Genomic DNA, 15,926 nt, shown 5'->3' on the forward strand with positions numbered 1-15,926 from the left:
AGACAGTCGGAACAACCTAATACGGAAAGAAATAGTTACTTAGTTTCGTTAATCCGGATTAGTCCTCAAGGCATGCGTATGGGACTGCACTCGGCTCCACCCCTCCCCCCCCCCCCCCCCCCAATAGGCAAAATGTTGTGAACCAGGATGCTAGCGTGCTTCCAAGTCTGGAGAAATGTATTCCTTCAGGCGGAGGTGTGTGAACTGCTGTAACCTCTGCAAGTCACCTGCATGTGCCCACAAGGCACACAAACCCTTCAGGCTTCGTCACGATGTTCTCTACAACAAAGTACCTTGCCGGTCCAGGGAGAGGTAGAGGGAGCCACGACCTTGGACAGAAGCCATAATGTCAGGCACTGTCGTTTTTCTGATCTGGAGGTCGAAGACAGTTGGTTACCAGCCCAGGTTTAATCAACACCCCTCGGACACCACACGCTCTAGAGCACAAGCTAGCACAGGTCCCTTGGTTGGAAGCATGGGTCCCTCTGACTCTGAAAGCTTCCCCCCGCACTCATGTCTCGGACCTCAGGTGGCTGCTGATCTTTACGAACACACTCCTCTGCACTGTGTGATGATCGCGTATGTAAAGACGGTCCTTGTCTCCAACCAACATTCACTTCCACCCATATCCGCCGCAACTAGTGCAGTCCTGAGGATCTCATGGAAATGGTGAGATCCAGTGTGTCCATGGAATCTTGTGGACAGGAGGCCAGCTAACTGGCCCTTGGAGAGTACTTCAGGACCAGGGCTACAACAGTTTGCACTTAGCTGCAGGCAAGCAACGTCCAGGCAAAATCCACCCAGTGATAGTCCCCTTCCTGGAGCATGACAAGCCCCTGGCCACCACATGTCTGCGGATAATCCACTTGCAGTCTCTCTTGCCTTAAGGATTCCTCGTGTTTATGTCCCATGATCGAACCAGCCTAGTATGGTTCCAAATCCAAAAGCATCTCTGGCTGTGGTGGACAGAGTCCCAGTAGTTATACCCATGGTGGCCTTTGAAGATGCAATCAGTTCAAGAGGCCACCTTTGAAATGCATAGGCTCTCTCTAAATTCTGTCCCGTCTGCCATCCTACCACAGGAGGTATGATCATTATCTTTAGTGGGGCCAAGACCCTGCCCCTTGGAATGAGATGGCCACTCCAACATAACCATCCCAAGAAGGCCCCTTTGAGTCAGAGGTCTGCAGTTTGAGCCCCTAGTTTATGGCCTTCAATCAGGAATAAACAGATGCAACTGTCCCCCTGGCACCCAGATTTGAATTGGAGACAGGCCGACAGAGACACAGATCCATGAGCATCAAAATGCCCACGTTCCCAAAAGTGACATTTCCACACATGTAATGTCGATCCCACTCACACTAATGGAGAGGATTTGTCATTGAAAACTCATCAATATCAAACATGATACTGCTACTATTATGCCCATAGGAAATACTGCTCATGCGCCTTTCCCTAAATTTCCCCATCTAATCCAATGCGAGAAGCAGGCCCCGTTTAACCAAACGCACCACCCGGTGCCATTCACGACCTCTGCACGCAACGCACAGATGAACACGCTCTTCCTTTTTCCAACACCACACCCTGTCACTAGGGAGAACTCCAATATAACAAGAGACATGCAGAACCTTGGCACGTAGCTGTTTAAATGCCAACCTGAGTACCCATAAACTGTGCACACAGGCCCCACCAGGGCAAACCAGTGACACAATCAATGAGCTACCTCAGACGAACAGACGGTGATGCAGACCCACGGAGGAGCATTTGAGATGCATCCCCGGTCTTAGCCCTTGAAAGGGACTTGCAGCGAACTCAAATCAGCCAATCATGTGTATGAAGAGCACAGCCCTTTGATCGCATTTGACACTGCAATCCAGTGCCGAAGTTCTATGGTTAGCTTCCAGATCAGCAGAAAACTGGGAAGGAGAAAAGCAAAATGTCAAGGGAAAGCACCTTACAAAGAGCCATTTCTAACACTCCTACATATGTGTCAAATGGGAAGTCAGGACAGGCATTAGTCCTGGAGTCAGTGTGGGCCCTGCAGCAGGGTCACGAGGCACAGTCAGGGACGGATCTGCCCAACTGGAGGCCTTTTCGAAGCCTTGATGTGCATAGGCACACCAGAAGTAACCAATATGGTGCTGAATATGTGCAACATTGACTCTTTGAAGACTTCAATCTGTTGCGAATTTGCCAAAGGACCTGGAAATTCAGGTTGGTTTGGAACAAGCGGATGGATCGGTTCCACAGCGGAGGACCATGTCCGAGATAGAGAGGCACTCTGCTGTTAAAGTGCCTTCTCTTGACCAGTGTGACAATAAGAAGGGGAATAACAATTAGACTTATGTTTTTTGTCTTGCACTTCAAATTACCCGATGACTTGGAGTGGGGGGAGGAACTCTTGAGAATGGCCTTCTGAGTGAGAACGCATCCTTGACTTCGAACGAGAGCAGCCCATAGGCACTTTGTGTAGTTGAGTAAATGTAGTTGAGCTTATATAGCGCACAGCTACCCGCAGTGGGTTTCCCGGCGCTTGCTTAGGGAACCCTTCCTGGTATTCCCCTGTGAGATAGCAGGGTATCCACAAGGTGAAAGTCAGGCATCCCGCCGCGAGGGGCCGTTGTGGAGATTAAGCAAGTTATTGCCCAGAGTCGCAGAGTGTGAACCCATGAGTCGAGGAGGCACCGGGGCGAGAATTATCGAGTCCGTGGAATTTTTTAGCCCAAGACCCGCCGAGGCGGGGAATTGAACCCTGGTCCAGGACCGATCTCAGCTTCCGGGTCTGCTGCCTCTAACCCCTGAGCCACACTTCTCCACTTTCCGACAGTATTCAACAAAGTAGAGCTTAGCCTTGTAGTCTCAGATGCCAGTTCATTCTGTTGCAGCGGTCACAACATTCTAAGTTGCATGAGGAACCCAGACACCAGAGGCATACTGGTGGGGGTCCATCAAAGACATCTGCTTATGGCAGTCCTTGAAAGGTTTGAAGCCTGTAGTTGTATGGGTGTGAGTATGAAAGGGGTTAGCCCTTAAAACTCAGGACCTGGGTCAGTTGGTCAGTACAAATAAGAATGGTCTGAGTGTAACAAATGTAATATACATATACATACAAATTCAAATATAACCATGTTCACCTAGAAAGTTTTAACCAATCAAAAGAAACAATTTAATTTTTTGTATTTCTTTCCGGCGTTTTATTCAGTCATTACCAAAGTTGTGTTGAGCAATTTATGTTAAAGACATGTAATTGTTTCGTCATTACATTCTGTATTCGGAATCGGTGCTCTCAGTGAAAAGGGAAGGGTAGGTGAGTACGTGAGGGGGACAGAGTAAAGGTGTTGTGACATAAATAGTTGCATCCAAGTTAAAAATGAAAAAAACCTCTACAACCAAGCTAATGGGCAAAGGTTCCCAGTTTTACATCACACATAGATTTATGAGAATATATCTCTTAATTGGCTCCTATGGTGTGTCAAGGAAAAACAGCGTATTTCTACGTTTCGACCCCTGATACGCAAGAAGGGTGATTCACAGCCTCATGTTGGGGTCTTCGTCAGGAAGAGGAAAGAGAGCCTATAGGGTAAGTAAATACATAATTCAGAATTTTACAAGCGTGAACAGGCATGGAGATAATTGTAAAAATGGTGATGTGGGTGGTTACCTACATCAGCCGACGGTCATTGAATGTGCCGTCTGCAGGGGGGGCTTTCAAATGCTCCGGTAGAACTGTAATACAATAAAGCAGGTGCCATCAGGGCCCTATCTTTTGCTAAATCAAAGGTAATATCGGGGGCAGGTAAGTGGAGGAACTTACTTGATGTGCCGGCGGTGACTAGGCACAGGTAGATCTATCCTCGATGGGGGTATGTCTGAAATCAGAAGGGGAGGCTATTTAAAACCATGGAGTTGCCGAAATGGTAAATCAGGACTACAGCTAATTTGTACTGGAGACCGGTAATACAAAAATTACCTTACAGGGTTGGATTGTCACTTCCACCCTGCTCTCCCAAACGCGTGTTCACTCGCGGTGGGGTTCTCAGTGCCAGTGCGTTTTACTGAAAATAAAGCGGAACTGAATTAGGATTACTCGATCCGCTAGTCCGGAATCGCAATGGGTATAGCCAGCCTAGCGGTGTGAACTGTACATACCTTCTTGAGTTCAGGCGCGCGTCAGCGCTGTTACTTCACGGCAGCCTGCATCCGAAGAGACTCGCGGTGCAGGCGCTCAATGCCAGTGAAGGCTAGATGCAGAGGGGGCTCGGCCCGGCGGTCCAATGGGATCAAGCCTGGGTTCGCGCGTTCACTGAGGCTCACTTAAAGGGATAGTGTCCCTTTATGGAGGCGGGGGCCGGCTGTTAATCATCCGATCGAGGGCAAACATCACAGGGGAGTCACAAATCGTGTCGCAGGGTGAACCTGGTTTAAGAGGGTGTAAGGTAGTGACTCGAGCATGCTGTCTGGACTTATATTGTTTATGGCCAGTCACGGGGCATGCCGGCTGCAAAAACAGCGTCTGATATTTACACAATAGATCTCCAAACATTGGTCCCACCAAGATAACAAATTAACATGTCTAAGACCAGACATTATGGACACAGATATTCTTGGTTGGAAAGCATCTATACATAAACTTTTATGGACCCCTCCCCCGGGGAAGCCGGTGGTGATACAAAGTGATACATTTCCAAATTAACATGTCTAGGGCCAGACATTATGTACACAGATAGCACCTATATATATATTTTTACTGGACCCCTCCCCGGGGCCAGGGAGAAGCCGGTGGTAATACAATGTGATGAATATCCACAGATTCATAGCAGCATATCAAGAAGTTTGACAAATTATGGTATGTATTCCTCATAGATGCTCTCAGAACTGTTCTGTGTAATGTCATGTATTTTACTAAAGGTGTACTACCTAGTATGGGTTTAGGGGAGACAAAAGGCATTATTCCCAAGGTCTTATTCGGGATTCAGTCCCGCCATCTGCGAGAAACTAGCCTCCAGTTCATTAAGTCCCTTGGAAATGGTTTGAAACTTCTGCATCCATTTGCATTCCCTTGTGTCCAAAGCGGCCGCCAGATTGCCGCCCCGGGGGCCGAGGGTGATCTTTTCAATTATCAGCCAGCGAATGGATTCTGGGGGATGGTTTTTCTCAGTGAAGTGCTCCACCAAAGGGGCCCCTAAGGTTGCACAGCGAATCCTGCTGCAGTGTTGGAAGATGCGGTTCTTTGCTTTTTGCTGCGTTTGCCCAATGTACATCAGGTTGCATGGGCAAATGCGGTTCTTTGCTTTTTGCTGCGTTTGCCCATGCAAACCATCCCCCGGCCGCTTTGGACACAAGGGAATGCAAATGGATGCAGAAGTTTCAAACCATTTCCAAGGGACTTAATGAACTGGAGGCTAGTTTCTCGCAGATGGCGGGACTGAATCCCGAATAAGACCTTGGGAATAATGCCTTTTGTCTCCCCTAAACCCATACTAGGTAGTACACCTTTAGTAAAATACATGACATTACACAGAACAGTTCTGAGAGCATCTATGAGGAATACATACCATAATTTGTCAAACTTCTTGATATGCTGCTATGAATCTGTGGATATTCATCACATTGTATTACCACCGGCTTCTCCCTGGCCCCGGGGAGGGGTCCAGTAAAAATATATATATATAGGTGCTATCTGTGTACATAATGTCTGGCCCTAGACATGTTAATTTGGAAATGTATCACTTTGTATCACCACCGGCTTCCCCGGGGGAGGGGTCCATAAAAGTTTATGTATAGATGCTTTCCAACCAAGAATATCTGTGTCCATAATGTCTGGTCTTAGACATGTTAATTTGTTATCTTGGTGGGACCAATGTTTGGAGATCTATTGTGTAAATATCAGACGCTGTTTTTGCAGCCGGCATGCCCCGTGACTGGCCATAAACAATATAAGTCCAGACAGCATGCTCGAGTCACTACCTTACACCCTCTTAAACCAGGTTCACCCTGCGACACGATTTGTGACTCCCCTGTGATGTTTGCCCTCGATCGGATGATTAACAGCCGGCCCCCGCCTCCATAAAGGGACACTATCCCTTTAAGTGAGCCTCAGTGAACGCGCGAACCCAGGCTTGATCCCATTGGACCGCCGGGCCGAGCCCCCTCTGCATCTAGCCTTCACTGGCATTGAGCGCCTGCACCGCGAGTCTCTTCGGATGCAGGCTGCCGTGAAGTAACAGCGCTGACGCGCGCCTGAACTCAAGAAGGTATGTACAGTTCACACCGCTAGGCTGGCTATACCCATTGCGATTCCGGACTAGCGGATCGAGTAATCCTAATTCAGTTCCGCTTTATTTTCAGTAAAACGCACTGGCACTGAGAACCCCACCGCGAGTGAACACGCGTTTGGGAGAGCAGGGTGGAAGTGACAATCCAACCCTGTAAGGTAATTTTTGTATTACCGGTCTCCAGTACAAATTAGCTGTAGTCCTGATTTACCATTTCGGCAACTCCATGGTTTTAAATAGCCTCCCCTTCTGATTTCAGACATACCCCCATCGAGGATAGATCTACCTGTGCCTAGTCACCGCCGGCACATCAAGTAAGTTCCTCCACTTACCTGCCCCCGATATTACCTTTGATTTAGCAAAAGATAGGGCCCTGATGGCACCTGCTTTATTGTATTACAGTTCTACCGGAGCATTTGAAAGCCCCCCCTGCAGACGGCACATTCAATGACCGTCGGCTGATGTAGGTAACCACCCACATCACCATTTTTACAATTATCTCCATGCCTGTTCACGCTTGTAAAATTCTGAATTATGTATTTACTTACCCTATAGGCTCTCTTTCCTCTTCCTGACGAAGACCCCAACATGAGGCTGTGAATCACCCTTCTTGCGTATCAGGGGTCGAAACGTAGAAATACGCTGTTTTTCCTTGACACACCATAGGAGCCAATTAAGAGATATATTCTCATAAATCTATGTGTGATGTAAAACTGGGAACCTTTGTCCATTAGCTTGGTTGTAGAGGTTTTTTTCATTTTTAACTTGGATGCAACTATTTATGTCACAACACCTTTACTCTGTCCCCCTCACGTACTCACCTACCCTTCCCTTTTCACTGAGAGCACCGATTCCGAATACAGAATGTAATGACGAAACAATTACATGTCTTTAACATAAATTGCTCAACACAACTTTGGTAATGACTGAATAAAACGCCGGAAAGAAATACAAAAAATTAAATTGTTTCTTTTGATTGGTTAAAACTTTCTAGGTGAACATGGTTATATTTGAATTTGTATGTATATGTATATTACATTTGTTACACTCAGACCATTCTTATTTGTACTGTAGTTGTATGGGGGCACATATGCCTCTTGTACACTATAAAGATTTTGGCACAGTAAGTTCTGTAAAATGGCAGAAAAAAGTGGGAGAGAGTTCCAGATCTTCGTCGGAAGGGGAGGAAAAATAATAAACAGATGTAAGTGCACAATAGTAGCAGCTATATTTAGCTCAATGTCATTTCCAGGGCAGGATAGACTCTAAGCAAAGCTGCACGACTCCACCTTCCAGCGCACAAGTAAATTGCAAAGAAAATGTTCCTGATGCAGACTGGGGATATTCACAATGAGAGGAATGTAATGACCTGTCTCTGTGTGGTGGTCTGGTTCCATGCTAGAACTTAGAGCTTGGAACCATCTTTCACCAATGTTCATCTAATGTGAAAGTTCCATATTTGTCAGTTGTTAGCTGACTGTTGGTTGGGGCTGAATAAATACTACATGTTAACCTTAACCTGGATGAATCCTACCTTGTTACACTGGCGACGAGGATAAATTCAGGAAGTTTGTTTGGGGTTCCTCCTTTACCATCAGATCTGATCACAAGCCACTAAAGGAGGTGTTTGAAAAGAAGGGGTTGGACTCAATCTCGGCGAGAATTAGGAGGTGGGTAATTTCTTTGCAGGAGTTTGTGTTCAGGTTTGAGTATATTCCAGGGAAATCTAATGTCTCGGCTGATTGTCTGTCAAGGTTGGTGAACGTCGTGGAAAATGTTGATGAAGCTTTGGTGGAGGATTTTGAGTGTGAATTAAAGGTGTGTGACGTTACTTTGGGTGCGGTGAAGGAAGATGCTTGGAAAGAAGAGTTGAGCAAGGATGAGGAATTAAAGGAGGTCATTAAATTGTTGGAAGGAAATAGGTCTCGTTCTCTAAAGAAACCTTGGTCAATGGTTGCTGATGAGTTAGCAGTGGTGGATGGTTTGCTTATGAGAGGTACTAGATTAGTCCCACCTGTTAATCTCAGAAGTGTTCTGGTGGACATGGCTCATGAAGGACACTTGGGCATTTCTAAGACGAAAGAACGCATACGAATGAATTTCTGGTGGCCAGGGATTGATTTGTTGGTGGAACGTACAGTTAGGGATTGCTCTTCTTGTCAGGCTAGTGATAAAGTTTTGAAAACTAGGTTTTCCCCAATGGTTTGTAGGAGGTTGCCTAGGTCCCCCTGGGATGAGATTGCAGTTGATATTGTGGGGCCGTTACATGGTGAGCATCAAACTCCGTTTATGTTGGTTTTGTTGGACTTGTATTCAAGATGGGTGGAAGTTAGTTTGGTGAGGGAGATTACAAGTGATTCTGTTATTTCTTTCTTGGAGTCTGTCTTTAAGCGCGAGAGTTACCCGAACTCTATTCTTTCTGACAATGGGCCACAGTTTTGTTCTGGGAAAGTTGAGGATTATTCTCAGTAGGCGTTGTATAGTTCACAAGAGGATTTCTTTGTATCATCCTGAGGCAAATGGTGCTTTGGAGAGACTTAACAAGACTTTGAAGGAAAGCATTCAGTTGGCAAGGGTTAACAATTTGGACTGGAGAAGGGAGTTACAGAACAGAATTTCTGCTTATCGATTCTCTCCACACTCAACTACAGGAAAGACTCCGTTTGAACTCTTCAAGGGTAGGGCACCAAATACTTGTTTATGTCCTGCCTGGATGGCAGCAGACAAGGGTGTAAAAAATAATGATGTGGGTGCATGGAGAGAAAGGGAATTGAAACTACAGAGGCAAAGGAAGATTTATGTAGATAGGAGGAACTCTGCAAAAGAATCTAAATTCAAGGTGGGGGAAGAGGTAAAGATTAGGGCTCCTGTGGGTTGTCAAAATTGGTCAAAGTTTTCTGTTCCTAGAACCATTGTAAAGATTTTCAAAATTGCTTTAAAGACGGAGGATGGTCGTATCTGGAATAATAGTCGTGTTTCTCATTTTGGAGGAAAAGGGAAATGTGCAGATAATATTGTTGTTCCAGATTTGTATACAGATTCTTCTCGTTAGAGTGTGAGAGTACGCAGGCCGCCTGTTCACTTGCGTGATTACGTTTAGGAACTCTTTCTATTGTTTCTTCATATGTTTCTTTTGCTTATTTTATTGCTGGACATGTAAACCTGTTTAGTGTTTATGAGGGAGAAGTGTGATGACCTGTCTCTGTGTGGTGGTCTGGTTCCATGCTAGAACTTAGAGCTTGGAACCATCTTTCACCTATGTTCATCTAATGTGAAAGTTCCATATTTGTCAGTTGTTAGCCGACTGTTGGTTGGGGCTGAATAAATACTACATATTAACCTTAACCTGGATGAATCCTACCTTGTTACAAGGAATAAACAGTTAAACTAGAAAGGGACGCAACCTAGGTGGAATGATCTCAAATATAACCAATTCAACAAGCACTGGAAAAGCCCACCAGTATGAGTTTAATGTGCTCATTAAAGCCCAACAAGAAATGGAAGGCGTACGGTCCTAAAAGTTTCCTTGCCATTGATACAGTCCTGTTTAGTTTCTATTTCAACTAACGTTTGGATAGCAGGGAGCCTTCATTAATGCATGGGAGTGCATCCTATCATTTGGAAGTTATCGTGTGTGGGTATATTACTAAGTAAGATGAGATCATAAACGTTAATACTTTTCAAATCCTTTTTTATAGCATCTCCCTTGGGACAGTCATCTTGTGCTGCTATAAATAATAATTCATTTCACAGCCAAATGTTGCGTGCAAGCTTACCTCAGTCGAGCCTGTGAAAGCAACCTTATCCACATCCATGTGATTGGAAATTGCAGCGCCTGCCGTGGGCCCCATGCCGGGAATGATATTGACAACGCCGGGAGGGAATCCTGCCTGAAGAGCGGCAACAAACAAAGCCAACATGGGTTATTTGAGAAATTACAGGTACACAATGTGGCTGCCTGTTGCTGAAGAGCATGGATCTTTCAAAACATCCGGCAGCCTGACCACCGAATAAAAAAACGGATTACCAACATAAAATGTCCTGCGCACCTTCCAGACCCAACAAAAGATGCTAGCTTAGGAGTGACAATCCAATACAACATAAGCACTATTTCTAGCTTATCAAAAATATAACATGTACATGCATACATGAGAAATGCTATTTTTGCATTGGAAGATATACATATGCTTTGTGAACTTCACATGCCCCTAACCAATGTGATGATGCTGATCATACAAAAGGCACTGTATACTTCCATCATCAAAGTTCCCTTTAGCCACATCATTTTACAAGGCCTGACTCGGAGCAAAGTCCCCCTACCTCTTTGACAAGGCTGGCCACATGGAGCGCACTAAGTGGTGTTTGTTCTGCCACCTTCATCACAATCACATTCCCAGTGGCTAAAGCTGGTCCAAATTTCCAGGCTAGCATTAATAACGGAAAGTTCCACTGCAAAAAAACAAAACACAGAGTAGTAATAAAAACATATTTGAAAGAAACATGTAAATCACAAATAAATATAATCGTATGGGTAATTAGTATTCCAATTTAACAATGAGAAAAGATTTCTTGGAGGAATTAATAGTCAAACAAGTCACACTCCACTACTTTCACAACCAAATACTTCTCCCTATCAGTCTTAAAAGGACCCAAAAGGCAATTATGCAAAATCTGTTTTAATAAAACATATGATAAAAACAATTATAGAAATCATCTTAATCCAGATATTTAATTTTAAAAAAAATCCACAGATATTGTTAAAATCTTACATCAAGAGACATCACAAACAAGACATACAAATTTGTCATACAAATGCTAGTTAATTTGAAGGAATCAACTATCTGTAATATCTAAAAGCTCTTTATGTAAAATAGTTTGTTGTTCCTCAAATTTAACAATGTAAGAGCGTCAACGTGTTTCGGTGAATAACAGTTGAAAACCACCTTCTTCAGGAACACAACATTTTTTCTCTCTCTAGTCAGGTATATAATATTCACCAACTTTTTGTAATTGTAGTACGAGTGAGACATACTATTCATTTTCAAACAGCCAGGTCGTAATAAACATAAAACTCTTGTTAGTATGGTGGTGCTTACATGGATACTGGAGGCCTGACCTTCCGATACCGTTAAAATCCTAACTGATTATTACAGGAATGTTTCATGGGTGCATGGTCTCGGGCTCCTATGCTCAAAGGCGAAGTTCCGATGGGTCTACCAGTATGGTTGCTGAAACGCATTAAAAGAATCCTCTATTAAAATTAAAACTCAAAGATCTGATTCCGGGATATAGAGTTGGGGGACTAACCAGCCCTTCAGGCGTCACTGGAAGTTAATACCACACCAATCCCATTATCCTCTGTTGTGGTGTTTTCTCGTACCACTCGTTCCTGCATCCCATTTGTTCCTTGCGTTCGCAGTCGAAAAAAAAAAAAATGAAGCGATGTCTCTTGATAAAATATTTTTTTAAATATTTGTATTTGAAAAAATGACAGACTAATCCACTGCTACTTATACAATTCACAATGCAAGTTACATTTAGTGTCACATTAGGAATCAAGTTCAGTTCGACTCACATACTACACATTTCGCTCCCTATCCCTTCGCACCTCCAATTCCACCACGGGTGATTCACAGATGTCCCCCCTATACATGTTCCATTTGGACCATTTCCTGTCCCACTTCTTCGGGCACCCCCTTGCAATAAACACTTCTTTCTCAGCAATCCTGCATCTATCTAGCTCCCTCTGCCAAACCGCTACTGCAGGTGGTCGTATTCCTCCCCATCCCCAGGCAATTTCCCTCTTAAATAGTGTGGAACCTAGCGTTACAAACTGCTGTTTTATCTCCGCATGGTCAGTCGTTTACCATATGTTGAGCGGGCCCAGTCGTGGCGTCAAAGTGAGCGGCTACCCCAGCGCAGAATGCATGTGCGTCGTAATTCTATCCCAACGGTTCTGTACCATCGGGCATTCCCATATCATGTGGTAAAATGTGGCCGACTGCCGGCATCCCCTTAGACAAAGATAGTCTGGCCTAGACCCAATCCTCGCAAGAGTGACCCCAGTCAGATATGAACGGTGGAAAATACGGAGTTGAATAAGGCGGAATCTAAGCATGATGGCAGCCTCTCTGGATGACATTATCGTCTGCCTCCAATCCTCTTCCTCAATTGTCTCCAAGTCCTCTTACCACTTTTTTGTATGCTTCTCGAAGGAGTCAGACATATTATTACTATGTTTCTTGTAAGTGAGGGAGGTTGCCTTAGTGTGCAGCTGCCCATCCAACAGACGGTCCTCCAGAGGGGATGACTCCGGTATATCTACACAGCTAGGAAACGCCGTCATCAAAGCATGCCGTATTTGTAAATAGCGAAAGACCTCACTGGGCGCCAACCGGTATGCCTTCCGGAGCTCTTCAAACCGAAGGATTTTACCTTTTTTAACCAAGTCACCAACCAATCTTTGAGATACCAATCATATCCCATTTATCGAATCCAGAGTATTGGCAAAGCATACCTAGCTTCTGGGAATACCACAGCGGCGTCATTTTGGTAAGCCTGCCCGTCCACCCCAAACGAGAATTAACTAATTTCCATACCTGCAGTGTATGTTGGGTGGGACCTACGAAATGAGTCTTCCTAGTACTAGAATAAAGTGTACCAAGGTATCCAAATCTGTCCATCTGTTATCTATCCAAAGCACATGCCGGATCATCCGGCTGGGCGTACATCCACCTGTTCACAGTCACCAGTTGCGAGGCCCAATAGTAGAGCCATATGTCAGGTAATGCAATGCCCCCATCATACCATCCCTTCATCAATTTCTGAAGTGCAATCCTCGGAGCTTTCCCATCCCATAGTAACGTACGCACTTCACCCTCCACTGCCGTAAAATAGGCATCTGGAACTTTATACGGACAATTCTGTAGAATATAGAGAAACCGCAGAAGGGCGAGCATCTTAAAAAGAGCAGCACGGCCCACCAGTGACAGTGGCAAAGATCTCCAATGTTGGATGTCAGCCCGCAACCGTGTCAACAAAGGTGCTAAATTGCGACTGTGAAAGAGGTCCGGATCTGGCGTGGCAAAAGTTCCCAGGTATCTAAAAGCTTGATCCGAGACCATTAAAGCGCAGTCTTTTGGAAGACGTGGGGTCTGTCCATGTAGCATATACAACACAGACTTGCCCCAATTAATAGCGTACCCTGAATATTTCCCAAAGTTTGTGAAAATATGGAGGACCATATGGATGGACCTGTATGGGTTTGTAAGATACAACAATATATCATCTGCATAGAGTGATATTCTATCTTCACAGTCTTGGGACCTCCGTAGACCCTTTATCATCACATCACGGCGTACCCAGGCCGCCAAGGGCTCTAGCATAAGCGAGAACAGCAGTGGTGACAAAAGGCAACCCTGCCTTGTGACTCTGCGGAGGGAGAACAGCCTAGATGTGTAGTTGTTCACTCTGACCTGCCCAAGAATCTGTATAAAGTAACCGTACCCACCATATGAATTTAGGGCCTAATCCTGCTCTTTCCAGAACTTCAAACATGTATGGCCAATCGATCGCGTCAAACGCCATAGAGGCATCAAGGGACAGTATGACTGCATCTTCTTCTATACATCTCTGACGTGCCAGAACGTTATGAAGCCGACGAATATTCAGAACCATATTTCTCCCTGCCATAAATCCAGATTGGTCCGGATGCACAAGGGAGGATATCACTGTACCCAGCCGCATGTCAAGCACCTTCGCCAAGACCTTCGCCTCTACATTAATCAATAAAATCGGTCTGTTAGACCGACAGTCATCCACTGGTTTACCAGTTTTATGTATCACCACAATGCTTGCCAGTCGCTGATCTGGCAGTAAGGCACCCCTTTCCCAGCTTTCCTGATACATCTCTCTCAAGTGTGGGGCCACCTGGGAAGCCACTGCCTTAAGAAATTCTACCGGGGTACCATTGGGCCCCATCGCCTTTCCACATTTTATTTGGCCAATGGCCTTCCGTAGCTCCTCGCCGGAAATGTCCTCCTCCAGTAGCTCCCTATCCATGTCTGAAAGAGTCGGCACATCACATTCTGCCAGCAGTTGACGTGAGTCTTCTGCGGTATATATGGCAGAGGGCAAGTATACTGTTTCGAAATAGTTAGCAAATGCCTCTGCTATTTCACCCGGGCGGCAACAAACTTCCCCACTTGGGAGCATCAATCGGGGCACCCATCTAGCACCTTGCTTCTTCCTTTTCAGCCAAGCCAGCGTCTTTCCTGCCCTATCTCCAAGCTCATACAGCCTATGATGGGTAGCTGCCTGCTTAGCCAACATATGTTCGAGCCTTTAATTTGTATTCTTCCTTCTTTAGCGTCAGGCTATGGAGTGCCCCATCCGAAGGATGTATCGCATATTCCGCCTCAAGCTGTTTAAGCGCGCCCTCAAGCTGTTCTAAGATTTCCCACCGTTTTGCAACATTTCACCTTCAGCGACAGGGCATATCCCTTCAAAACCACCTTGTAAGCCTCCCAGATCGTCTGTGCCGACTCTGAGCCCACATTTTCTTCTAGAAAGTATCCCGTCTGCACCCCGAGCTCCTCCCTAATATCTGGGATTTTGAGCAACCATGGGTTGATAACTATAGTTCGACTCTGCTGCCTTTCCCCATGAGTAAAGTCTATTCCTACTGGGGAGTGATCCAATAGGCCACTAGGATATGTCCTAGGCCTCCTGAAGTTACCAACCGAGGCTGTGTATGTTAGAAAGTAATCAATCCGGGAAAGGCTGCCATGCACATTAGAGAAATATGTAAAGTCTATAGGAACACCCCGTAACCCCTGTCCCACATCTGTAAGACCCAGTGACATGGTAAAGTCTGCCATAAGCCCATTGGTCCTCCTGCCCTGCTTTGGGTGCCTATCAGTTGCGTCATTCATTGTCATATTGTAGTCTCCCCCCATTAATAGAACACCATCTGGAAGATCAGTTAGCGCCCAGCTCTACCAAGGCCACCCTACCCAGCGCCGGTGGCAAATAAACTGAAACTATATTGAGGGCTCTCCCCTCCCACTGAGCCTCAACCACTGTAAATCACCCAGCTGGGTCAGCCCATATATTATGAACTATCAAAGGAACGGTTTTTCTAATCAAAATACCTGTACCCCGCGAGCCAGTAGTGTAGTCAGCAAGTACAAGGAGCTTGTACCGCCATCTGTTTAGGGCCTTACTTTTGTTTCCAACCAAGTGGGTTTCCTGCAAGAGGACTAAGTCCGGGCTTGTCTCTTTAGATATTGTTGAACAATACCTCTTTTATTTTATCACCCAAAAGATTAACTTTCCAGGTAAGGACAGAGAGCACGGAATAATGATCAGCCATCATCTAACAATTGATATAAGATTTTAATAATATTTGTGGAAGGTATTTTTATTGAATTTCTGGATTAAGATGATTTCTATAATTGTTTTTATCATATATTTTATTAAAACAGATTTTGCATAATTGCCTCTTGGGTCCTTTTAAGACTAATAATGAGAAGTATTTGGTTGTAAAAGTAGTGGAGTGTGACTTGTATGAATATTAATTCCTCCAAGAAATCTCTTCTTGTTGTTACATTGCTGTACAAAGAACCCTGTTTCTTGGAGTAGAGGGGCCGC

General features: G+C 45.1%; 1 protein-coding gene across 1 annotated transcript in view; it reads right to left on the reverse strand.

Annotated features, from left to right (window-relative positions):
• Positions 1-15,926, reverse strand: part of ALDH2 (aldehyde dehydrogenase 2 family member) — a 246,488-nt gene that overhangs the window by 137,729 nt on the left and 92,833 nt on the right. Inside the window, exons 6-7 of the mRNA XM_078667437.1 lie at positions 10,596-10,724; positions 10,052-10,165 (exon numbers count right to left, since the gene is read on the reverse strand). Coding sequence (XP_078523563.1) covers positions 10,052-10,165; positions 10,596-10,724 — 243 coding nt within the window. The remainder of the gene's footprint in view (positions 1-10,051; positions 10,166-10,595; positions 10,725-15,926) is intronic.

This window comes from Lissotriton helveticus, chromosome 11 (assembly GCF_964261635.1).
Source record: "Lissotriton helveticus chromosome 11, aLisHel1.1, whole genome shotgun sequence".
NCBI lineage: Eukaryota > Metazoa > Chordata > Amphibia > Caudata > Salamandridae > Lissotriton > Lissotriton helveticus.